Source organism: Pteronotus mesoamericanus, unplaced genomic scaffold (assembly GCF_021234165.1).
Source record: "Pteronotus mesoamericanus isolate MK-2021 breed Mesoamerican mustached bat unplaced genomic scaffold, CSHL_Meso_final contig_78, whole genome shotgun sequence".
Classification (NCBI taxonomy): Eukaryota; Metazoa; Chordata; class Mammalia; order Chiroptera; family Mormoopidae; genus Pteronotus; species Pteronotus mesoamericanus.
This window is the reverse complement of record NW_026555258.1, coordinates 11,842,391-11,867,433: the sequence shown is the minus strand read 5'-3', so window position 1 is coordinate 11,867,433 and position 25,043 is coordinate 11,842,391. Positions and strand designations below refer to the sequence as shown.

Below are 25,043 nucleotides of genomic sequence, written 5' to 3'. Positions count from 1 at the left end.
TGGGCCTCACTGTTGGGTTCTTTTAAAAAATTGGGAAAAAACAATCCCTGGGCCCAGAGGCCAAGCTACCCCATGTTGTGTCTTGGAATTAAATTGAACATATGTGCACCTTCATGAGCCATCTCTACCATATGTATGAAGAGAGAAGAACTGAGGTCAAATCCTGGTTCCGCCAAGTAGGTGTGACTTTGAGCACCTCTGCTCAAAAGTTCCTCTGCTGGGGCAAAGTTCCTCTTGTCAACCAGGCTGCTCCGAGGACGATGCCCCCTGCTCATAAGTACAGATACTAGGAAGCACTCAGGACGCCAGGGCCAGGCACGAGCCCTGAGCGGAAAGCTTCCCGTCCATTGTTTAATTTAACCCCTACAACCCACAAAGGCAGGCCTTAGAATTTGAGAGGGACTGACCTGATCTGATTTTGAAAAGCTCACTGACCACCCTGTGGAAATGGACGGCAGTGGGACGAGGCGGAAGCGCAGACGCAGGGAGGAGAGGAGCCAGGGGAGGTGGCAACGGTGAACTGGGGCCCTGGCAGCCGTGAGGGGTGCAGACTGGTCCGGCCTGGAATGCAGGCCGAAGGGAGAGCTTCCAGGGGGCAGCCAGTGGGGTGGGTGGAGGACTGGCTCATGGGTGTCATCTTAGGAGCCAAGGGGGGAAGGGGTTCCCACGTCCACAACTGCTGCGGGTTTGAATAAAATGCAGTCTGAAACCGATCTGTGGATTCACCAAGTGGGAGTTGTTAGTGACTCTGGCAAATGCCGTCGGTGGAAAGGCTAGGCTGTCTGAGAGCCCCATTCCAGTGGGTTTAAGGAAAAGCACAAAAATAATGACTTCATAGAAGCAACTTAAAAGAATAAAAGTTCTAACTTTGGAACCACTGTAATGTTATTCATATTTAAAAAAATAAAACGAAGTTAAATCAATAAGGATAGGGGAGCCCTAAAGTTGGATACAGAAATAAAAAAAATAACTGTATTTCAAATGAATAGCATAACAAGACTGTAGAAAGAATGAAACCAAGTAACTAAATTCAATACCTAACTAAATGCCCTTAGCCTACAAACAAAAATAAGTATAAAAATATCTTAACTCTTTTAGGTTTCTCCTTCACATTTGTATGAGTGAAGCGATCTGGAACTCTGTGTGTATTACAGAATTAAGCAAATGAGCACATATTCGATGTTGTGAGAGCCAGGAGAAGGGAAACACAAATACGGAAGCAAGAAGGGCAAGGAAGACCACGGTGGGTTTGAATAGGAATTGGAGGTACCACTATAATTTTTAAAATATATTATACATTTTTAAACACACATACGTTCATATAGATATAGATATAGAGTGTGTGTGTGTGTGTGTGTGTGTGTGTGTGTGTGGATGTGAACACATATCCTCGTCCTGCCCGTAACGGACCTAGAAGCAACAACACGGCCATGGCCACGAGCACAGCGAGCACCAACTCTGGGTTTCTGAAAGGCGTGGCCCTCTAAAATGAACCAGAGTTGCCTAGAGAAATGGCTGCTTCAGGGGCAAGGACAGTATACGATGAGCCTAGAGCACCTTTTTTGTGCCAGAAAGTAAGGCAGTGTCCCTCCAGAAGATGAGAGGCACATCAAAAGGAGCTGCTGCCACCTGCCATTCTGGAACAATTTGAGCATTGATATGAATGAAAGAATGGATAATAAATAGTCCACTGAATAAAGGAAGAATCCACAAGTCAACACCGATAATAAACAAACAACATATATATAAATAAAAGAAGGAAAGGGAGAATCCATTCTTACAGCAGATGCCACCTAATAATCAATGAGGAAGGAATCACACCGTCAGAAAACCGTCACCGTGCTGCACGGTCACAGTGATGACTGGCGAAGGCAAGAACCCTCAATGGAGCGTGAACCGCATGGGTAAGAGTGTGAAGAGCAATGACATACTCACAGAGTTACGAAGTATCCCCCATTAATTACTTTTACAGCACACAGGGAAATACTGTAACCCACAGTGAAGACACCTGAAACATATCTCCTTAGCAAGGGATCAAAGTTAATACCAGCAAAAATGAGACAAGCCGCTATCACGGACCTCCTTGACATGACACCATGAGAACACAACCATTTATGTAGCACTCTCGCCAAAATCCCATGACTCATCTCGCCTAAATCATGAGGAAACAGCAGAGAGCCCTGAACTGAGAGGCTGGCCCAAACTTTTCAAATACATCAATATCATGGAAGACAAAAGTGAACGACTCCAGATTAAAGGACACCACAGAGCCTAACTAAACTGACAACTAAATGTAATGTGGGGGCTGGATCCTGGATCAGGATCAAGAATAAAACTCTCATAAAAGACATTATTTAATGCTCTATGATTCAAATTACATGATGTTCAAGAAGAGACAAGACTCATCTATGGAAAGTTCAGAACAGTGGTTGCCTGTGGGATCATAAAAAGACAGCCTTGAATCAGTGAGATTTGATGATAGACTATGTATTAGAAAGTGCCATTTCCTGATTTTGATCATTGTGGCTAAGTAAGAGAATGGCCTTGATCTGAAGTATCTAGGTGAACTGATGAGACACGACATCATCAATCCATTCTCACAGCGTTAGGGAAAAAATTGTGTGTGTGTGTGTGTGTGTGTGTGTGTGTGTGTGTGTGTGTGTAAAAACAGAGACAGAAAATGATAAAGCAATGTGGCAAAATACCAACCACTGACAAAGAAGCATGAAGGGTACAAGGAAGTTCTGTGTTGCAGACTCAGAAAACTGCAAATTAATTTCTTAAAACATTTTTAATGCAATAATATTTATTAAAGTACCTAGCATATAGCAAGTGGTTAGCAAAGATTTTCTTTCATCCTGTCTCTGACCACCTCTGATTCTTGAATATAGTTTTTTAACGAATAAAAGCTTTGTTCTTTTTTGTTTGTTTGTTGTTGCCAATATTTAAAACTCATGAGTTTTCACCCCCCTCTCCCCCAAAAAACCCAACTGCCATCTTCTCTTGAAACTCTGGAGAAACCAGCCTCCATGTGGCAGGTGCTGGGGGCAGCCCCCTTGCCGGGCTTCGCTGTGCCTCTCCAGCCTGGCCCCGGAGGCACCTACCCCACAGCCAGGTCTGGGACGGTGGAGAGGTCACCGGAAGGAAGCAGCAGCCACTGCGGCCTTGCTGTCAGCTCATCAGAGCAGAGGGCGGAAGATCAGCAGGCCAAGGGCGGGTTCCTCCTGGCCCTCCAAGAAGCCCGGGGTCCACCGCTGATGTGTCTTAGGGCTCAAAGTGCCTCGCCCCACCTACCGTTGAGAAACAGCTTTTCCAGTTTCTCCAGCAGCTCCGCACACTGGTTCAGCTGTTCCCGGAAGCCCTCGGCCACGTAGCGGTCCACGTCGCTGGCCTGCAGCAGCTCCTCAAACGCCTTAATCATGGTGCTCATGCGCTGACGATAAATGACGCAGATGTCATGGCTATCCTTCATCTGCTGCCGTTGAAGGGAGAGCTCCCTGGCCTGGGACTGCACTAATGAATTGTATCTGATAAAAGGGGGAAAAGAAAATGCTTGTACCATTTTAGAATTGAATTTTTGTGACCTTAACGCTAATTGGAAAAATGACAGAGCATGATTTCTAAAAGCCTGCAGCTGCACAAGTATATATACTTTTAGAAAAATTGAAACTGTACAAGGTCATTCCTTCCTCAATTTCAAAACAGCCAACAAATGCTGGAACAAAGGTTCTTCTGCAATATTTTTAACCTTATGAAGCCCCCAATTAAAGTAAGATTGGCAAGGACTCAGGGGAACAATCAGTTTCCATACACTCTTCAAAGTCCTATTCTGAATTGCAGAAACAAATGCCCAAGGGTCAGGGAACCTACCACAAATTCTCATGAAGAGAAAAAGAAAAAGAACAAAAGAACGAAAGAACGAAAGAACGAAAGAAAGAAAGAAACTGTAGGCAGGAAAACAAAGATGGGACTCCCTCCCCTCAACGGAAAGGCCAGGGAATGATCAGAATCCTAACTACCATTTATGAAGGGTCTATGATCTGTCAGTCACTGTAGTAGAGGATTTCTATATGTTATCCGATCTTCCCAACCTCCCGACAAATTTAAGAACCTCCTCTTCTACCGGAGAGGAAACTGACTCTCAGAGACTGCAAAGGTAGTTGAGTAGGGGAGATCTTGGGTTCCAACACAAAGGCCATGCTCTGTCATGCAAGAGTGCCTCCTGACACCGTATCCATCACTTCCTGTGCAAGCCTCAGGCATTAGGAGGCGCTGAGAAAGACACAAGGAAAACGGGGCTCACAGCCTCTGTGGCCCAGGTAACCTGGCTCTAGAGTGGCTGGGCAAAGACACTGGCCCCTCAGTCCAACGCGCTCCCCCGTCCCTGAAATGGCGACAGTGTGTGGGACCGGGGAGCACCGCCCCGGTGCGCGCACACAGACCGCAGAACGGCGGTGCTGCAGGAGGGCGCCAGGCGCGCGGGCGGGAGGAACCCGAGTACCAGAGTCCGGTAACGTGGGCCCGGGCGAGGGCTCCGGGAACCCTCTCAGGCAATTCTCCGCCACCTCTTCAAGGCTCAACTTCCTCATCTACAAAAACACACGTAATAACACCTCCTCCTGAGGCGATACGGAGGGTGAAATAAGAAAAGTGCCTACCTGAAGTTCTGACTCAACGGCTTTTCAAGAGATAAAAGCTTCCTTCAATCTCATCATTTGAGAAGTTTTGAAAAATTCGCTCTGGCTCCTGACAATGTGTTTGTCTCAAATTAGCGACAAGTGAAGGTCAACTTTACAAATAATCACATTTTCACCATATCTCACAAAGCAAAACTGTGTGTATCTAGGCCCATAAAACATACCGTCCTGACCTAAGAATTCTCTTTCAATGCTAGCTTGTCTAAGGTGACTTTAAGGGGTAAAGATACGGAAAATATTTATGTTCTTCCCACCCACCTAGGATAGCTTTCAGTTCTGCAACAGAGTAAGTAAAAGCCAATGATGGCGTCCAGGAGTGAACACAGCCAGTCAGCAACATATTATATAAATTACCAAGTGACCAGTATAAAACATTTACCCTGAATCCCCAACCAGAGGAGGGCAAAATCTGCCCTGCCAGTTACACAGGACACAAGCCTCTGAGGCCTCACGTTTCCCTTCTCCGCAGGGCCGGGCTGCCCTCACCCCCGGCCCACTCAAGCCGTCCGCAGCCCGGGGCGCGCCACGGCCCTTTCGGATCACAGGCTCTGACCTGGGGGCAGAGAGGGAAACTGCAGGCTTAAATAGCGGGAGAAGACAGAGGTGAGACGTACCTCGAGGGCGAGAGATCTCTGAACTTATTCTGCAGGTTATGGATTTCACTGAAAAGTTCCATGTTCAAATTCTGCTCCTCCTGCAGCCCATAATCCTGTTCCTCTGGCTGTTGCTCGAGGCTTCCCAGCACCCCGCCATCAGTCATCTCTGGGGCCGGCGGGTGGAGGACTTTCATGTGTTTCACAAAACGTACTTGGTGCAAGCTGGCAAAGGTCAGTTCTTCTTCATCAGCACCACCCTTGGGCTTGTTGGGGCTGTCCTGGGCCCCTTCTGTCCCACACACAACTGTGATAATGGCCTCGCTGCACTGGGAGTGCTTTTGAAGCTGAAATACGAAATTCCGGTAGCCCTCAAGCTCAGTTTCCAAGTCACAGATTCTCTGTTTTAAGTTTTCAGTATCATCTGAAGTATCGATGTCCTTAGACTGATCGGTTCCAACCGCACTGCCTCTAGCAGAAAGCGGACTCGTGGAAGCCAGGTAAGCAGCCACTGAAGTTGGGCCCTGAAAATCTTCAGGATCCTCTTTGCATGTTGGCGAGATGGCAAGGCCATTGGGCTGGTCAGTGTTGGAGTCTGAAAATCAAACACATTTAGGTCAGTATCTGCTTTGCTGAAATCCACCCTCTGCCCTTCCCCACCAACACCTTACCAAGGGGACGTCACTGCTAGAGCCTCCCTGACGGCCGCCTTCCCTTACCTGTCATTCCACCCCCTTCCTCAGAGTAACTGTCTTAAATAAGTGAAAATAACCATGGTAACCACCCTCCTGCCACCAAACACTGACCAGTATCCCCAGTATGTTGAAGACCAAATCCAAACTCCCTCTCATGGCATCTGAGACCCTCCACAATCTAGTTCAAAGCAATTTCTTTTCTTCTGAACATCCTCTGGCACCACCCATGGAGAGTCCTTGCTCCCCCAAATCCCTCCCCCCACCCCCACCAGGCTGGTTCACGCCACCATGCTTTTGCACGTGCATTTTTCTCTGCCTAGGATACACTTAACCCATCTATCTACTCCTACTCAAGTGAACTCCTAACCCTTCAACACCCAGGCCTAATTTCCTTCCTCTGCAAGTTCATCCCAAACTATGCAAAGCAGTCCCTCCCATCCGTGCCCCCACAGCACCTTACATGCATCACCGGGCCAAATGCACTCCCTGCTGGGTGCCAGCACAGGGATTACAATTGGCTTTTTAAATTTGTTTATGTTGCAATTAGTTATTTGGATTCTCTCCCTCACTGGCCTTTCACCTTTACGTTCCCAGTGCCTGGTACACTACCCAGCTGGACCAGAAGTCAACAAAGTTCTGATGAATATTGAGGACGGAGGCAAGTAAGATTAAAGAGCAGTAGCTCTACAGTTCACACAGGTGAGTCCTCTTCTCGGTTCCACGTCTACCAGTTTCCAGGAGATGCCACGGTGCCCCTGCTGCAGGCTGTGTCAGTGGCTCACAACCCCTCCAGGAAACGTTTCCTTACAGCGGCTTTAAATCCCCAGGGATGCAGCCAAGCTTGTTTGAGAGGCGGAGTGGTGCTGCAGAAACATTCCGCTTTGAAGCCAAAGGGAAGTTGGGTCACACCCAGCTTTGCCACTTGTTGGCTGCACACCGCTGGGCAAGTAACTTGATATCCCAGAGGTTCAGTTTCTCTAAAGATGCCTTATATACATGCTGTTGTGAGGCTTCAAGCTCAGGCCTGAGTCCAGAGGTCTGGTGCTTAACCACATACCACACTGCCTGCCGCCCAGGGAAGGCCCAGCTCAATATAAACAGTTGTTTGAATACTTAAGAAAAGCCCATCTTTGAAGTCAAACAGACTTGGTTTCAAACCCTGGCTCTGCCGTTTACATGCATCCCACTTAGTTAATGAACTTCGGCAAGGGACAGCCTCTCTCAGCCTCAGTAGCCTCATCCGCAAAATGGAAAGAACACGGGCACTATGAGGGCTGTGCTTGCTTCGTTTTTAGGATCAAATGGGACAGTATCTGCAAAAGGGTTAACAGTGTCTGGCACATAGTTGTGAAGAAACCCAACTAATAGCGACATCCTTTGCTTCCCTAAAACTGTTTAAAGATGGAAGAGGACGCCTCTCACAGGAGGCGTTCGGGCACAGGCTATGGACTTGGAAAGTGCTGCGAAAGCAACAATGCGGGTTAGATGTGACGCCTGAAGCGAGGTCTCGGGAAGAAAAGCACACAAATCCTTGCGGGACTGCATATTCCAATTTCTGGGCTCTGCCACGGCTCCTCATGTCTCTTACGCCCATTCTTGCCCCTCTGCTCACAATGAAAATACCGTAAAATAAACCTTTTTATTTTAGAAAGCAGCTGCTACCCGACCGAAAAGGAAACCTTCCTTATACAGCATTCCTACTGTACAAAATGTGTCCTAATCCCTGCCGCTGAGGCCCTCCGGCATGAGACCACGTCATTCGTCTCCACATCCCCAGCGCCCGGCACAGGGCCTGAGGTGGAGAAGGGACTCAGGAGGCACTGCTAGCTGAGTGAGGAGGAGAGAAACGGAGGGACAGGGGGAAGGCTCCCAGCAAGGCTCTGTTCCCCAGGGTATCACCCTCCAAGACAAGGAAACAGCTTCGCTCTAACAACCATATGATAATGGAATTTCATGGCAAGACGCAATGTTCACTCGTGAGAACGAAGATCAGTTCTGATGAGTTTTGTTAAGTAATCGTGAGGCACAGACAACTATAAGAGCCATACAAATGTCCTTCTGTAACACAGACTAAGGCCAGCTCTGATGTTTGGCGACACACACACTCACACATACCCCTGCCCCTCGGAATGGTTGGGAGAGTGCGTCTTCTCATATTCACACCACGTCAAACATTTAGACCTCCACTTTAAACTCTGCTCCTACAGCACAACGGACCTAACATTCAGACACTTGACATCCACAATTTTGACTTCAGAAGTGCCCCTAATCTTACAGCAATTTGTGATTTAGCTGAAGTAAGGGTATAACTTCTAGGCTCCAAGGCCAGTGTTCAGGGAGTCTCAAAGCCCAGCACTGGCGCGGCAATGCGGCCATACTGTTCGCTGCTCAGTAGCCTTCCATAAAGTTCCAAAGGAGTTGATTCCACTTTCCATTTAAAACTCCCTGCACGGAGGGCGTGAGAGGGAGGACTATAAACTGCGGGCACGGAGTGAACCTGCGCGTTTAGGGAGGCCTCAGGACACACAACTGTGAGCCAGGACCCGGCCCAGGCGCCAGGCACCTCACCGTGCCACCCCCGTGATCCTCCTGACAGCCCCACGAGGCACTGCTGGCATCCTCACTTCACAGAAGAGGAAACTGAGGCTTAGAGAGGTAGAACCTGCCCGAGGCTCAGGGCGATAAGCAGCACAGCCCCCCGCCAGTGCCGGCAGCACGCCGGCAGCACGCTGAATGTTGAGTCCCTCCTGCTGCCAGGGGCAGGGGCAAAGAGGGACATTGCTCAGGCCTCAGTGTGAAGGCCAACACCACCTACAAAATCCGCTTCACTCCAGGGGCCACTGAAGGAGAAAAGGCAGTGACGGCGTCACGCACAGTGCCCAGCCTTGCAGGGAGCAGCCACTGAGCAAGTCAATTCAAGACTGAAATATGGGGGAGGGGAGGGGCTCACGGGAGGGTCTAAACAACGGGGGACTCAGGAAGGCCTTGCCTGAAGTGACATTTAAGCAGAGGCCTGAAGGAAAGACGAGGCATCAGCTAGGCAAGAATTCAAGGGGGAAACTCAGTAGAGAGGCAAGAGCATGTGTGAAGGACTGTTTATTTATATTACAGGAAATATTGCAGTTCTAGAACTTTCTACAACTCTGCTAAGGGGTACTTCATAACCTGGGAGAGTGGCTTTCCTCCTCACAGCCCAGAACACTCTGAGCACGTGGCCATGCGTTCCCTGCTCTGTGCAGAGGCACCAGGAAAGCGTACACCCTCAGGAGCAGGGCCCTTAGCGCAGTGTCTCCCCAGAGATCGGTGTTCTCATAGCCACCCCAGGACGAATTTGGGGTTCCTGACGACAATTATTTCTTACAGGTTAATGGCGATTTTTTTAAAATAAAGGGGGTGATGTGGGGATGTAAGGTAAAAATAAATGTAAGCACTTGTTTATACTGATCGAATGGGAACATGAATATTGTTATATTATCATTTGCACTCATCTCTATGTTTGTAATACTTCATAATTTTAAGAAAAAAAGAGATACAACTTACCTGGGGCCTCACTCACATCTCTGTACCTTTCCCACTGACTTGCCCAGCAAACCCACAAAACAGGTGTCAGCTCAGGCTCACCTCTGGCCCTTCCCCCCAGGAGGCCAGAGGCTAACTGCGCACACCCAGCAATAGCCAGCGCCGTGGAGAACACCAACTGACCAAGCGGCAGGCACCCCAGAGGGCGAGCAGCGCGGTGTCTTCTTGGACGGAAGCGCCGGAACCCCGCCTGCGGCCTGGCAGAAAAGCGCCTGGCAAAAGGACTGGTGAGCTCGACAGACACCTCGCTGCACCGTGACTCCTCCGACTCCGTGCCAGCTGCATGACCCGGCATCAATTCTTAAAAACCTCATCTTCCTCATGTGTTAAATGTGACTAATGATGATGCCTTAGGATGGCTGCTGCTGAAATTTAGTAAAAAATTTTATATGAAATGCCCTGCATGGTGCCTGGCACACAGTAGGTGTTCAATACACAGAGGGGTTGACGTCTGAGTGGTCTCAGAGCTGATTTGCTGATCATTGTCACTGCCCCCTTCCTCATTTCTCCAGACACAGGGCGTGGCTTTAATTCGTTTTTTGCTCTCCTGGGCTATCCTGGTAGGCTGCTCCCACAAGGGGCTGGGTACAGGCATTCATGAAAAGAACAAAAAATAAATAAAAACACAGGCTTGAAACTTAGCCAAGCAACTAAGAAGAACACAAAGATACAACAGGGAAAGGAAAACACTGGGGAGGCAAAATGCAATTTATAAGATAAAATTAATCTATCGAGCTGCCATAACAGGACATAAAAAGCATAAATATACTGCAGCTTGTCTGAAATGGTTTAAGTCCAGGCAATGAGTGAGAAAATGAATTCTATAGACTCATGCCCACCTTCCCCAAGAGAGAGGCCCCAGTGTGTTCTGGGCAACTTTGGAAGAAAGTACCACCTGGCTGAGGCACCCTGGGGTCTGAGCAAGAAATAAAAACATTGTTAAGCCCTGGCCAGGTGGCTCAATTGGCTGGAGCATTGTCACATACACCAAAAAGGTTGCAGGTTTGATCCTCAGTCAGGGCGTGTAGAAGAGGCAACCAACCAATGTTTCTTTCTCTCTTTCTCTTTCTCATCTTCTTCCTCTCTCCCACACTTTCTCTCTCTCTAAAAATCAACAAATATTATCTTCAGGTGAGGATTAATTAAAAAAAAATTTTTTTTAGGTGCAAATGGCAAGCCTTGGGCAAAGTGCCAGGGTGTCTGTTTGGCTGAGTCACCTTTGCCATACAATCCTTTCCTCTCTGCAGCACCCCTACCTCCCAATCCACACTGACTTAATTACTGACTCCCATCCCAGGAGACTGGGAGCCCTCAGAAGGCAGACTCTCTCTCTTCCTCTCTGTGTCTCCTATGCCCAGTGCGTGAGGCTGGGGGCACAGCAAGTGCTCAGGGGATAGTCGCTGCTCGGGTGAAGTGACGCCTGCATGGGGTGGCTGGGTGGGTGGGTGGATGGATGGAGAGAAGGGAGAGGAGGGGGATGGGGGGAGAGCAATCTTGCCAAAGGCCAACTTATCTTGAAACCGCAACTATGGTAAACCCAAGAAAGAAGCTAAAATTAAATGGAAAACGCCTCTGGCTATAGTTCATCATAAAACCCACATGCAAAGCACCATATACTAGCTTTATGAAACAGTAAAGGGTGCATGCTTTGAAGTCAGGTAGGCTGGCTCAGCCTAGCCCGGGAAATCAGTGACTGCAGCCCAGCCACTTTACCTCTAAAACTGCTGCCTTGGCAATAAAACAGGAATCATTACTGTACCTGCCTCAAAAGGACTGTTAAGGGGATTCGACTACATCGTGTATTTAAAATGGACAGGGGGGTTGAATAAACAGTAGGTGCTGGTTTTTTATGGCCCTGGGAGGCTGCTGGGCTCCCAGTCACCTCCCACCCTCGAACCATTGAAAATCTCCTCAACGATGCCATCTTTCCACCTCGGCATGCAAACCCTTCACTGGCAAAATCCCAATAACCTCGACCTCCTCCCCCACAGTCTGCTCCCAGAGTGCTTCTCTCACGCCCCCCCCCCCCACCCCGTGGTGCGGTTTCTTTCCCACACCGCCCCCGCCCCGCCCCTGCCCCGCCCCGCCGTATCCATATTCCGGACCTGGATCTGGAAATGCCTTTGCTCCTCACCGACACTTCCACGTCATCCACTCTTCCCCAAACCCTCCGGGGCTTTGCAGCTCCTGCTCTCAGACTGCCCACCACAGCAGTCACCCACAGTCACCTGACCCCAGGACAACGTGGCTCTACGTGCCCTGCGGCCCGAATCCCTCGGAGCTGCCCGTTCTTGCTGTCTGCAGCCGCTGTCCCCCCACGCTCTCTCCGGAACCCAGGCCAGGCAGGCCCCACCCCCTCCACTGAAAAGCTCCCTTCAAGGTCACCACGCACTCCCGCAGTGCTCAGTCCCAAGGCCAATCCTCAGTCCTTGTCTTACCTGTCTCATCAGCAGTTTCCACACAGCCAGTCTCAGCTTCTGGCTGGCCTCCTCTCGCGGCTCCCCTCCGCCCTCACCGGCTGCGCCTTCTCAGTCCAGCCTCTCTGCTCGCTAGAGAGGCCCACCCTCAGCCCCTGGGTCTACTCCCTACGTCACCAAGACTTACAGCCTCAAATACCAGGGATATGTGGATTATTTCCTGCGTTCATAGCTCCAGCCCAGACCCCTCCCGCTGCTCCAGATGCGTCGCCCTCCAGCTGCCTGCCCGACACCCCACTGGGACGGCCCACAGCAAGTCCGGACTCGGACACCTAACGCCTGCCTCTCCTGCGGCAGGCTTCCCCTTCACTGCGGGACAACTCATCCTTCCAGCGGCTCACGTTCAAGTGGGCCTTGAAAAGAGAGAGGTTGGCCTACTTTTCTTGAAAGCCAAATAATAAATGTTCTAGACTTTGGAAGCCAGAGGGTCTCAACCACAACTACTCAACTCTGCCATTACAGTGCGAAGGCAGCCACAGACAGTGTGCAAACGAATGACTGTGGCTGTGTTCCAATAAAACTTCACCGGCTGGCCGCAGCTCACCAATCCCTGCTGTAAAGCTTAAGTCACGTGGTATCACTCCGCTGCTCAAAACCCTCCCACGGTTTCCAGTCTTACTGGGGTGACAGACAGAGGCCTGAAGAGCCTGCAAGTCCCTACTCAGCCTGCTACCTCCCTGACCTCTTTCCATCTCCCACCTTCTCGCTCCACTCCGGCAATGTAACTGACCTCCTCCCTGTTCACCCACCTTGGAAGTTCTGAGCAACATCGCGCACTTTGCCCTTGCTCCTTCCACCGGAAGGAACCCCCCAAGACGAGCAGGCCCCTTGCTTCCTCCCCGTTTCCATTTAAATGTCTCATCAGGGACGCTCTCTAGATCACTCCATGTACAGAGCAAACACTACCCCCATTACACATCATCCACGCCCTAAACCCCACCTTATTTTTCCCCACAGCATTTCCCTCATGTCTCCTTTATCTGCTTACTGGCTATGGTCCTTCTTCCCCCACAAGAAGGTAAGCTAGACCCAGACTTCATGTTATGTTCTCTCCCATCTCCCCAGTGACTAAAGCAGAGCTTGGCTCACAGGAGAATTTAACAAATACTTTTTGAATAGATTTTAAAAAAAAGGATTACTGTTATTGTTCTTACTGTTGTGTGTTGCTCTCATTTGCTTATAGCAGAAATTGAAAATCAGGAGTCAACCTAAGTACCTCTGTGGATTCATGAATCCTCGGAAAATAAGGTGCTGTGGGAGGCCCTCCGCTTTCTTCAGCTTCCCAAAGGGGCGGCAGTCTCAGATCTCCGAGAACCACTGTCCTGCACTACAGTACCCGCCAGAGGCGCCCCTTCCGAGTCTATCTTGACCCAGGGGTTCTCTGTTTTGGGAGCTCCCAGGAGGCACAGGCAGCAGATTCAAAGTGGGTAAGGAGGCTGATAGGGTTTGGAATTAACCCTGGATGTTCCAAAAAACCCAGCAAAGAGGACTTTCAGATGCCACATGCCTGAGGCTTCCACAGACCAAACTGGAACAAAGGCCGAGGTTCAAGCCCTCACAACGGCAGCCCGGGCAGACAACCCCCAGTGAGGGGAGCAGTCACCTCAAAAGACCTGCAAGCACTGCAAGTCCCCTGTATCCAGCCTCCAGAAGAGACCGAAAACAATAGATTCATTTTCCTGATTGTTTCCCGCGATTGTGTATTTGTCAAGAGTCAAGATTAATCACTGCAATTCATAAAATTTATACTCAAACTTATTGCAATTCTAAACAACAAGGTTGACATTTCAAGCAGTTCTATCGGGTCATTCATCTAGCTCGCGGGGAATACATTTTTCTAGGTGCTTACCTTTCAGGAGCGTTTTGTCTGGCACTGGGCTCCCCTCCATCATTGCTTCAGCCAGAATTAACTTTTGGTGAAGTTGCTTATTGCGAATCTTAGACTCCTTCAGCTCCCCCTGCAGCTCCAGGACCTGGCCCTGCAGCTGGGCCACCACCTCCTGTGTGGCAGGGAGCCAGTACACACTTCCTAATGATGCGGACGGCTTCATCAGGATGGGCAAGCGGGACTTCTTAGCATCCTGAAAACACATACAGACAGCAATGAATAGACTTCCTTTGTTCACGGAGTCAACAGTCTCATGCCAATTATGCCAATCTTTTTTTATTATTATATTTTATTGATTAAAAAATGGTCCTAATTTTTTTCCCCTTTCCCCCCTCCACCCAGTACCCTCCACTCCCCCAGGCAATCCCCACTCCATTGTTCATGCCCCTGGGTGATGCATATAAGTTGTTTGGCTACTCCATTTCCTAGGCAGTACTTTACATCCGCACGGCTATTCTGTAACTACCTCTTTGCACTTCTGAATCCCCTCAGCTCCCCACCCATTCCCCCACACCCCTCCCACCTGGTAACCATCAAAACACTCTCTGTATCCATGATTCTGTCTCTGTTCTTCTTGTTCACTTAGTTTGTTTTTTAGATTCATTTGTTGATAGATATGTATTTATTACCCTTTTTATTGTTCATAGTTTTGATCTTTTTCTTAAATAAGTCCCTTTCATATTTCATATAATAAAGGTTTGGTGATAATGAACTCCTTTAGTTTTTTCTTGTCTGGGAAGCTCTTTATCTGCCCTTCTATTCTAAATGATTGATAGCTTTGCTGGGTAGAGCAGTCTTGGCTGCAGATCCCTGCTTTTCATGACTTTGAATATTTCTTGCCAATCCCTTTTGGCCCGCAAAGTTTCTTTTGAGAAATCAGCTGACAGACTTATGGGAACTCCCCTGTAAGTAACTAACTGCTTTTTCTCTTGCTGCTTTTAAGATTCTCTCTTTATCTTTAAACTTTAGCATTTTAATTATGATGTGCCTTGGAGTGGGCCTCTTTGCACCCAGCTTGTTTGGGACTCTCTGTGCTTCCTGAACTTGTCTCACGCCAATCTTATAAAACGGAATTCAAACCGCTGTCCAGACTTCTGGTTCCTATGCTGGCGTCCATGTTTGCCTCCCGGTCTGCAGAGCTTGTATCTTAGCAAGTCCCTCCTCTGATGGGCACGTGCCAAGCTTTTCCTCCTCAGCACCCTACTGGCCCTGGCCCACTGTCCCTCTGGACATTCCAGATGTTCCACACATGGCAGTCCTTTCTCCAACACAATTTTCTGGGAAACATTTTCTTCCTCCTTGTCTATTTCCTCATTTCCCACTCATTCCCCACCCTAAGCCAATCTGCCTCCCCGCCCGCCCCGCCCCCTGCCCCTGCTAGTCTACCAGAACCACCTCTTACTATAGTTTTCAGTGGCTACTGAGTCACTACTCCATTAAATAGTCCCCAGGCTCAGAGCTCCTGACCCTCCTACCCTAGGCATCTTCATTTCCAACGGCTCACGGGCGTTCCCAAGTCAACCGAAAACTCAGCTCTTCGATTCCGTCACCTCACGTCCCCCACACTACACCGCTCCAACAGTCTCTCGGTGAATCACACCACCATCCAGTTACAGCAAACCCAACACCCGGGGGTCCTTTTTAAACTTCCCTTTATGTTTCTCACACACTTTCATCACTCACTAAGTTCCATTAATTCCAATTCCGAAGTGGTTTCTGAATTCTTTCAACTCTTCCCATCCTCCACTGCCATCATGCAACTCCAGGACGCTCTCACGAGGCCCCGGCCACAGCCTCCTGAGCGGCCCCCCAACATTCACTCTTGCCCTTTCTAACACACTCTCCCTACTGCAACAGGAAAGGCAAACCTGCCACGCATCTCCTCTTCTTAAACTATTTTAACTGCTTCCCAGTTCTCTTATGACAAGATCAGTCCTGACCATAGCCCACGCTCTGCATGACCTGCAGCCTGAGTTACTGTCCCTTCCAACTTCCCGCTCCTGCCAAATACTCACCTTCCATCAGTTTTTCAAAATGCTGAGTTCCTGCCACTTCAGTGCCCCGGCACATGCTCTCTCTCTGCCAGGACACTCTTTCTTGCCCATCCCCCACGTCTCCCACTAATCCTAATACATTCACTAGACTCAGTTCAAATGTGTCTTGCTCAGGAAAACGGGCCTTAATTTCCAAGACCAGGTCAGGTCTCCCTGTCCCCCACTCATCGCTCCCTATAACTCTCCTGGAGAACACTAGCACCATTATAATTAAATGCCTATGCCATCCTTGTTCTTTGTCTAGCTGCTGCAAGACGGGGTTCGGGGACTCTGCCTTTCTTGGTCACACTGTATCCACAGCTTCTAGCACAAGAACTAGTACACAGCAGGTACTCCCTAATGACTGTGGAATGAACACGCAAACAGTAACCTAAGAGGCCAAATGAGGGTGCCTTTCAAGTGGGGGAATTTTAAACATATCGAACTCTGAGCAGAGAGACTGAATCTAGGCATATATAAAAAATATGAAAACTCAATAATAAAAACACGAACAATTCAATTGAAAGATGGGTAAAGGATCTAACAGATATTTCTCAAAAGGAGATACACATATGGCCAATAAGCATATGAAGAGATGCTTAAAATCTTTAGTCAATATAAATCAAATTGCAATGAAACAGTGCCACTTCCTACTCATTAGGATAGCTATAATAAAAGAGATAATAAAACAAGTGTTAGCCAAGCTGTGGAGAAACTGGAACCCTCCTACACTGCTGGTGAAAATGTAAACTACGAGCAGCTGTTTTAGAAAACATGCTGGTGGCTCCTCAAAAGGTTAAACATAGATTTATTCTATGACCCCAAAATTCCACTCCTAGATACATAGGAGAAATTAAATCACGTGTACTCACCAAAATTTGCACATGAGAGGTTCATAGCAACATTATTCATAGTAACCAAAACCAGGAAACAGTCCAAATATCTATCAACTAATGACTGGATAAATTAAATGTACCATATCCATACAATGGACTGTTTAGCAATAAAAATAAATGAGGTAGTGATGCAGATTAAAACATGAATGAACCTTGAAAGCACTGCACTGGATGGAAGAAAGCAGTCATCAAAGATCACACATTGTATGATTCCATTTATATTAACTGTCCGGAATAGGCAAATATATAAAGACACAGAGGAGGGCGGTGGTTGCCTACAAAGAGGGTGGGCAGGTGGGGAGAAATGGGAAGTGGCTGCTGACAGGTTCAGAGTTCCTTTGGGGACAGTGAACATGTTCTAAAATTGATTACAATACTGGTTGCTCAACTCCATGAATATATTTTTTAAAACCCACTACATTGTACCCTTTCAATGAATAAACTGTACGATATGTGAATTACATCTACACCAAGCTTTTTTTTTTAAATTTTTTAAGTGGTGGAGAAGGAACCTGAGGAGAAGGGGAAATATCTGAGAACCTGGGAATGAGGACATCAGCAAGGTCTCTCAAGAAGAAGAGGAAAACCCCTTTCTTGCATGTTCTAGGATATAAAATGCTTTCAAGCACATTCTCCCAGAATCCTCAAGTAAGCTCTGTATTCCCCGAGTTCACAGGATCATAGAGGTTATCATGCCTATTTTCCAGACAAAGAACTGAGATGTCAAACAACCAGTCAATGTTATAAACACGGTGACATTGAACCAGCTCTTCAGAATCAACTGCCCAGTTAAGAAAACTGAGGCCCTTGCTGCCCTGAAATTCCAGGGAAGAGGAGAAAACAGGTTCAAGGACAAGAACACTTGTGGTGGTGAAAGGGTTCGCCGTTGGGAGGAGGTGGATGCCTCACCAAAGAGACTGGAAAATAACAGTCATTTGCTTGGTCCTCCGTCTCCACCAATCTTTATTCTTGGATCCGAATCTGTGTGTCAGATGGCAGCAGAAAGATATCTGCAAGTGCACAAATGCCAAAGCCAATTTCAGGCTAGAAGACTGCCGTCAGTCAACCTAATGCTGGGTCTAAAATAACAGCGCAGAAAATGCTACCTTATGGAAGCTGAACAGATTCCCACCTACCGCCTTATTAAGGATGTCGTAATGGAACTTCTCACTCAGCAATGGAAAGGGAACAGGAAAGCCCACACACTGAGCTCCTACCATGTACAAGGCACTTACCACACATGACCTCATTTAGTCATCATGCCAACCTTGGGTTCTAGGTCACCTGATCCCATTCAAGCCACTGAGAAAGGTCAGGTGATCAATGCAAGGACTCAGAGTAACCAAACAGCCAGGCCCGATGCAATCACGGATATAGCTGTAAAGTCCACCCTCTTGTTCACAAACTAAACAACTGGAAGTATATCCGTCACCTTGTTCAACTGTTGGGCGACAACGATGTCCTTTTTAACAGGATACCAGAATTCTGGCTTAAGACTTAGGACTGCTGATTCGTTGACTAACCAAAGATCACAAAGAAAATCATTAAATTTTCTTCTACTCTGCATAGAATGGTGGCCACAAGGGTTATAAGAGGGCTCCTCTCTTCCTGAGAAAGGTAGGTTTGTAATAACCCTGTCTACGTCTAAAACAGGACTTCATTCACATCCCTCTTCCTCCTCTTAACAGCCGAGTCATTGCGGACAATTTTCTGAGACTTTCACAGCCTATACTTTCCCCCATGTAAAATGTAGGCAATAACTACCTAACTCCCATGCTTGTTGAGAAGGTTAATGTGATGATGTATGTATAGATATCTAGCACAATGCTGGCGCACAGAACAGATACTAAAAATAAGCAGTTACCTTTCTTTTGAAGACACAAGCAAAAAGGATAATTACAAACTCAAAAATGTGTGTCAGTGTATTTTGGAAAATTAAGTTCATTCAATTATCTAAACTTCCTGAACACAGAATGGTATCTTCCATACAAATGGTGGGGAGTGGTGGCGGATTCTAGTTCTCCTAACATATAGATACAGACTAAAGGAGCTGGTGCACAGGAGAGCATTTCTACTCTAGCCAAACTGCATCTCAAGTGCTGTTAATATAATGGCAGTGTCTTTAGATATATGTATTTGTCTCTACCTATATCTTTAGAAAACCCTTTTCTAGAAATTACAGTTTTGGTGCATAATTTAAAACAATCAAAAGCAATTTTGCTAATGATCTGTCTTTGGAACGCACGAAAGCAGTAATTCGGTGGTCAGAAAATAAGCTTAATTCTCTGTTCTGATGCTACAAAGTAAGGTGTACAGTTGATTTCTCAGATACGAAACATCCATCACAAACAAGAACACCAACAGCCATCACAGAAGCGCTATTAGGAACACAACCTATTTCCGTCTCTACCAGCGTTCTCATATCTCCCTGCCATGGGGATTCCCAACCCCAACCCCTCCTGCCAGGAAGATTTTAGCAAAACGCCCAATCAAACACTGCTGAGAGAGTCAGCTTTTTATAAACTGGTATATCTGATGGTATTTGAGGAGAAGCTTAGAGACAGCATCTTGGCTAGAGCAAAATGCATGCATTCACTCAGCAAAACCAGACCCTACCACTTCCGCCCAGCATGGGCTAGAGGGTGGCTTGACCAGGGGAAAGGGTGCGTCCGTGCACGCAGGCACAGTGGGGGTCCCCGCTCAGTCCCTTTACCACAGGCAAACCAGAGGCCCTCAGGATCTGGCTTCCTCAGCTCTGATTTTAAGGACAACAGAATGCAGGCACAGGTCATAGCACAGTACCTCTCAGACACAAAGTCTACACAACTAAAACCTAGCTTCTCGTCCCTACCTGAAAAGTCTGTTTATTACAATTTTACTGCATCCTGCAAAAGTAAATGTCCAGCAACAGGTAAAAATTGTATAAATTTAGGCTCATTCCACACAATGCAGTTGTATACAGCCGCTAGGAGGCAAGATGTTCCTGACTGCATAACATCAAAGAGAAAGCTACAGACAGAGGGACACGCACGACTCTTTTTATGAGGAAAGCACGTAAGCATCATGATAGAGAGATAAATAAGACAGGGCAGCAATGGGGTGGAGGGAAGGGGAAATGACAGTCACACTTTCAGGAAGGGCAGGCCGGACACACACGCTTCTAAGAGGAGGTCAGGATAAGTGCAGGCAGAGGGTGACGCTGGGTTTTATCCAGTTTCAGACAAACACGGGCGATTTCCTGAGTCTTCTGTTCGTATAGAATAAGTGACATACAGAAAAACTCACCCTGTCAGTCCCAGGGAGGAAGGAAGCGGGGGTGGCCTGCCGCCCTGGCGTCCCGCCCAAGGTCTCCGGCTGATGCTCGGTGCTGAACGCTGCGGCGTCTGTCCGTGTCGCTGCCCAAGCCTCTCTCCTGCCCTCGTGGCTGAATCTGAGCGTGTTGCCTTCCATGGCCGCGGTCTGCACCGAGGCATCTTTCAGCTCCACCTTGGCCAGCTCAGCGGCCTTCAACAGCCGGACTCCCCAAGGCGACTCCGGGTCACCACAGGGCTTGGAAAATGAGTTGGCTTGGAGGAACTGTCCGAGTTCACCTCTTAGCTGTACAGCCATCTCCTTAAGTGTCTTCTCGGTTGTCCCATCAGGGTGGTCTCCGGAAACTTCCTGCTCTGGCAAGCGTATTCGTTCCAGAAGCAGTTCACGTAGCCCTTTGAGAAGGTCTGGCCTGTTTTACCAGGAGGGAAAGAAGCGGCAGAACTAAGCTTTCTGTGGTGGCCTCATGACCCACGCAGTTTCCCAAGTTGTCCTCACTGACTGGCCCAGGCTCTGTTTACACTGAACACAGTGAGCGTGTGCCACGCATCAGGACCCCCACCAAGTATTTTATCCCATGTCACCTCATAATCACACGAGGCAGGTACTACCATGTCTATTTCATGAATAAAAAGAGAATTAATTTGACACAAGCAACACAGCAAGTGAGGGGCCACATGCCTATATGGATGCAGGCTGGACCTAAAAAAACAAGCAGGGTCACAAAGTACTCAGGACAACTGCAAGGTCCCCGTGCCCCCCGGCCCTACTCCTACATCCAGGGGAAATATGGCTTTGGATGAATGTGGCCAACCTGGTGGATCCATAAGTGACCTGGTCCATCAAGGTGCCTAACTGGTACTCAGTAACTAGGTATTGAATAAGGGGATGTTATAAACAGCTCTTAATCAAAAGAGCAGTGGCTCTAACATCTGACAAAAATGGATTCAAATTCTACCTGCGATTCTTTGAAAGTAAGGTAAGTCTCCCTCCGCAGGACAGCTACGAGGACTACACGAGAGCGCGTATGGGCAGCAGATGCTTTTCATGCCCCTTGCCGCATGCCCTTGGCCTCGCTCGGATCCCAGTTACAACTGAGTGGGCAGCTCACACAGGCAGTCCCGCCTCGAGCACTGCGTGCGTTGCTCTGCGGCCATGGGACCTCCCCCAGGGCTCTCCGAGCAGCCAGCAGGGCCGCCGGGGTGCGGGCCAGTGCGCACCTGAGGGGCGCCCGCAAGCGGGAGAGGAAGAGAGCCACTGAGTAAATGCCCCAGGCTCCGCCTTTCAGAGGGACACATTAAGGCGCAGCCTGTGCCGTCCCTCAGGGCCTGCCCAGGAGGACTGAGCCCCAGCTGCCCACAGCAGGGGCGAGGACAGTAACGTACTCTTGTTGGCTTTGCCTTCATTTCTACCTTCCTCTCCCCGATTCCTCCCTCCTACTCCCTGGAATCAACATCCCAAATTAACCCCTGGCACCCAAGTCCTTATCTCAGGCTCTGCTTTCCTGGGAACTCAAGGTAAGCCAGCACGAAGAAGACTGTGGAGCAGAATGCCTTATGAGAGCATTTCTTATGCCAGGCACTGTAATGGGCACTGGGGTCACAAAATTGCCTGCGAGGAGTTAGCCAGCCACAGGAGTCAGGTATGTGCACATCACCCCCCGCACAGGGTAAAGGGCGGAGCACGGTACCGTGCCAGCTCGGCAGGGCCACGGAACAATCCCAGGTGTCCAGATCGGGGTGGCAGGAAGAACGTCAGAAAAGGATTCTAGAGTCGATCGAGGCTAGCCAGGGGAGAGGAAAATGGAATAGCCTCAATATGAACATGACACTATGAACACAGTCAAGACACCCTGGAGAACCGGGAGGTGAGGCTGGGGAGCGAGGCCGGGGAGCAGGCGGCTGCGCTGAGGAAACAACGGCCACTGCGAGGCTCTGTGCCAGGCAGCGGCGTGGTCCCACGCGCTCTGGCAAGGTGGCTCGGGCCGCGGTGTACGGAACAAGTGGAGAGATTTCCTTTCCAGAAGGGGTGTCCGGACACACAGGAGCCCTACCCACTGTTCTAAACACATGCAAAGGACAGCACAAGCGCAGAAGAGCAGAAAGGTTTGAGGTGCTCTACAGGGCTCTAAAGTAAGGGGAAATGTCTCCAAAGGTCAGAATCAGTAGAGGCCCAGAGTCATGAGAAGGGGGCATTTGCAGAAAGCAGTGGGGCCAGAAATTTAACTCCATGGTAGAAGAAGAACCATCCAAATTTCATCAGCCCTCAAAAGTCAAGTTGAGGCAAAAGCACCACCCAGGGAGGAGTAAGGGTAGGGGACTGAGAAGGGCTGTTACTGCAGGCGAACCAAACGCCACCACAACCCACCACGAGGAAAGGTAACACGCCAACAAGGGAAAGCTCACACTCACGACAGGAGAAATGATAAAGCATTCTGAAGATTTTAAAATAACCATGTGCCAATCACCTAAAAATATGAGAAGAAGAAATTCATGAAAAAGAGGAAGTTATAAAATTGAGACTGAAAATTATGAAAAAAGGCAGTGGAGGGGGCAAGGACAGCGGAGAGGCTGGAACGCGGCTGCTGTCTTCCAGGGAAAAGACGGCGACGGGGCAGGGTGCCAACCTGGCGGTCGGGGGAGGAGGGGACGGGAGAGGCCCTCGGTGGCGGCGGCGCAGGCCCCAGCCCCGGCCCTGCCTTTGTTCTCTCTGCAGTCTCTCCTGCCTGCCTCACGTCCAAAGCCTTGTGGGAGAGTGAGGCCCCGCCGCGACTGGCACCCCTGGCGCGCCCTGAGCGCCCCCTGCTCTGCGTCTGTGCCACCACTAGCAGGGGCAGGGGCCCTTGTCCCACCTTCCCCACTGAGCCCTCTCAGGGCAGGGCAAGGTCTGACTCATATCTGGATTCCAATCATCTGCCTCTGGGGCAGAGTCGATTCAATTCAAATGAAACAGCTCCAGCACACCAAAATAGGGTGAAAAATAAAAGTATAAAACAAAAAATTAAAATGTATGGTGCATTTTTTACTTCTAATATGGAATCATCTAGACTACACAAACCATCTTAAAATTCAGTAAACCCAGACTTTTAGAAATATTTCTGGTATTTTAAGCATGTTAAACTAAATTTTCCTTCCCTCTCCTTCCTTTAATATAGATTAAAAATAATGACAATTGCTATTCAGCTAGCCAAAGGAGGACCATTACTCACAACCAAACAACACACAATAAAACCCAGGAAAAAGACTTTACAAATGGGTAGTAAAAGGTGGTGAAAGAGGCCATTATAATATACTAAAGTGGTGCGCTGTTAAATAAAACATTTCAAGTGTTCCTTTGCTAGAAATGTGAACAGTAGATTCATTAAGCTGTCATTATAATCAGGACCTTTTTAATGGTTCAGTCCAAGGGCCGTGTCAGAGGCCCGAAAGCTGTTCACATACCCCTCTGCGCCTCCTGTCACACAGAAGGTGTGAGGGGGCAGAAGCTGGCACTTACGAAGCACTCACAGGTGTCAGATCCTTTAAATACACTAAACATATTTAGTCCTTGGAGGAAGACTGTAAGAGGGGGACTAGGCCCATTTTACAGATAAAGAAACAGGCTCGTAAAGATTCAAGAACCCCTAGCAAAGCGCAGAGCAAGAGCCGGAACTCAGGCCTTCCTGACTCCTAAGGAGCACGGTGCTCTTCCTGGTTTTCTAAACGTATTTTTCTGCCAGAATATTGAGCTCTTAATTGTCTGCCCATTCAAGTACTTACTAAGCACCTCCCAGCTGCCATGTAAGGCAGTGGCAATGCATGGTGAAGAAGAATCATGGAGTTCACATGTCATTAAAGAGCAGGCAGAAAGACAGACAGACATTCACGCACTTCAGCAATGGTAATAAACACTGTGAAGTAAGGGACGGGGGAGGGGAGAGAGGAAGGGAGGAAGCCCTGGGGCGGCGTGCAGAAGCTGAGTTTCTGTCGGAGAGAGTGGTCGGGAAAGGCCTCTCTGCAGAGCCGATGTCCAGCTGAGACACCGCCAGCCTCGTCCACACGCAGGAGGAGAGCATTCCGGCTGCAGAGAATGGCTACGGCCAAGGCCCTGAGATGAGGACCAGCTTGGACATTTGAGGAACAGAAAGAAGGCCGTGTGGCTGAGGCACAAGATGGGCAAGTGATAAAGACAGAGAAATAGGCAGAGGCCAGGTCAGGAAGTTCCGATCTCACTGTAAGGGCAACGGAAATCCACTGCAGGGTTTTATGCCCGGGAAGAGCCCTAATCTGATGTTTAAAGAGATCACTCTGAGTGCTCTGTGGAGAGTGGACTGTAGAGGAGGCTGTGCTGTGGGAGTCCAGGCAAGACTAGTAGCAGAGATGTGAGGTGGCCGAATTAGGAATACACACTGAATGTGGAATCAACAGGACTTGCTGATGGATACGGGGATTGTGGAAACTAGACTTTCGGCTACACCAATCAGATACGTAGCAGTGCTATTAACTGACATGAGAAAGATAAGAACAGGGAGTTCAGCTTTGGATGAATTAATATCGATGCGTCTATTAGCCATCCAGGTGGAGACGTCAAGCAGACAGTTGACTGCATGAGTTGGAGGTCTGGGCTGTGGGTATAAACTTGGACGTCCCAAAGCATACTCTAAAGCCATGGGAGAGGGAAGACACAGACACGGGCTACAGCCCTGGGACACTCCAACATTAAAGAGGCAGCAAAGGAGATCGAGAAGGAGAGACCAAGGAGGCAGAAGGAAGCAGAGAGGGAGGGTTGTGAACAGAAGGCCACAGAGAGTGGCCAGCTTCTGCTGCTGGAAGGCTGACATTGGCCACTGAACTTTGCAGCTTGGAGACGGTCACTGACGTTGGTAAGTGGGGTGAAG

General features: G+C 48.7%; 1 protein-coding gene across 1 annotated transcript in view; it reads right to left on the bottom strand.

The window, feature by feature from the left end:
• The window catches only part of CDK5RAP2 (CDK5 regulatory subunit associated protein 2), a 162,042-nt gene that overhangs the window by 39,287 nt on the left and 97,712 nt on the right, over positions 1–25,043 (bottom strand). The window contains exons 21-24 of the mRNA XM_054584470.1: positions 20,144–20,579; positions 13,891–14,122; positions 5,312–5,885; positions 3,295–3,527 (exon numbers count right to left, since the gene is read on the bottom strand). Of these exons, the coding sequence (XP_054440445.1) occupies positions 3,295–3,527; positions 5,312–5,885; positions 13,891–14,122; positions 20,144–20,579 (1,475 nt within the window). The remainder of the gene's footprint in view (positions 1–3,294; positions 3,528–5,311; positions 5,886–13,890; positions 14,123–20,143; positions 20,580–25,043) is intronic.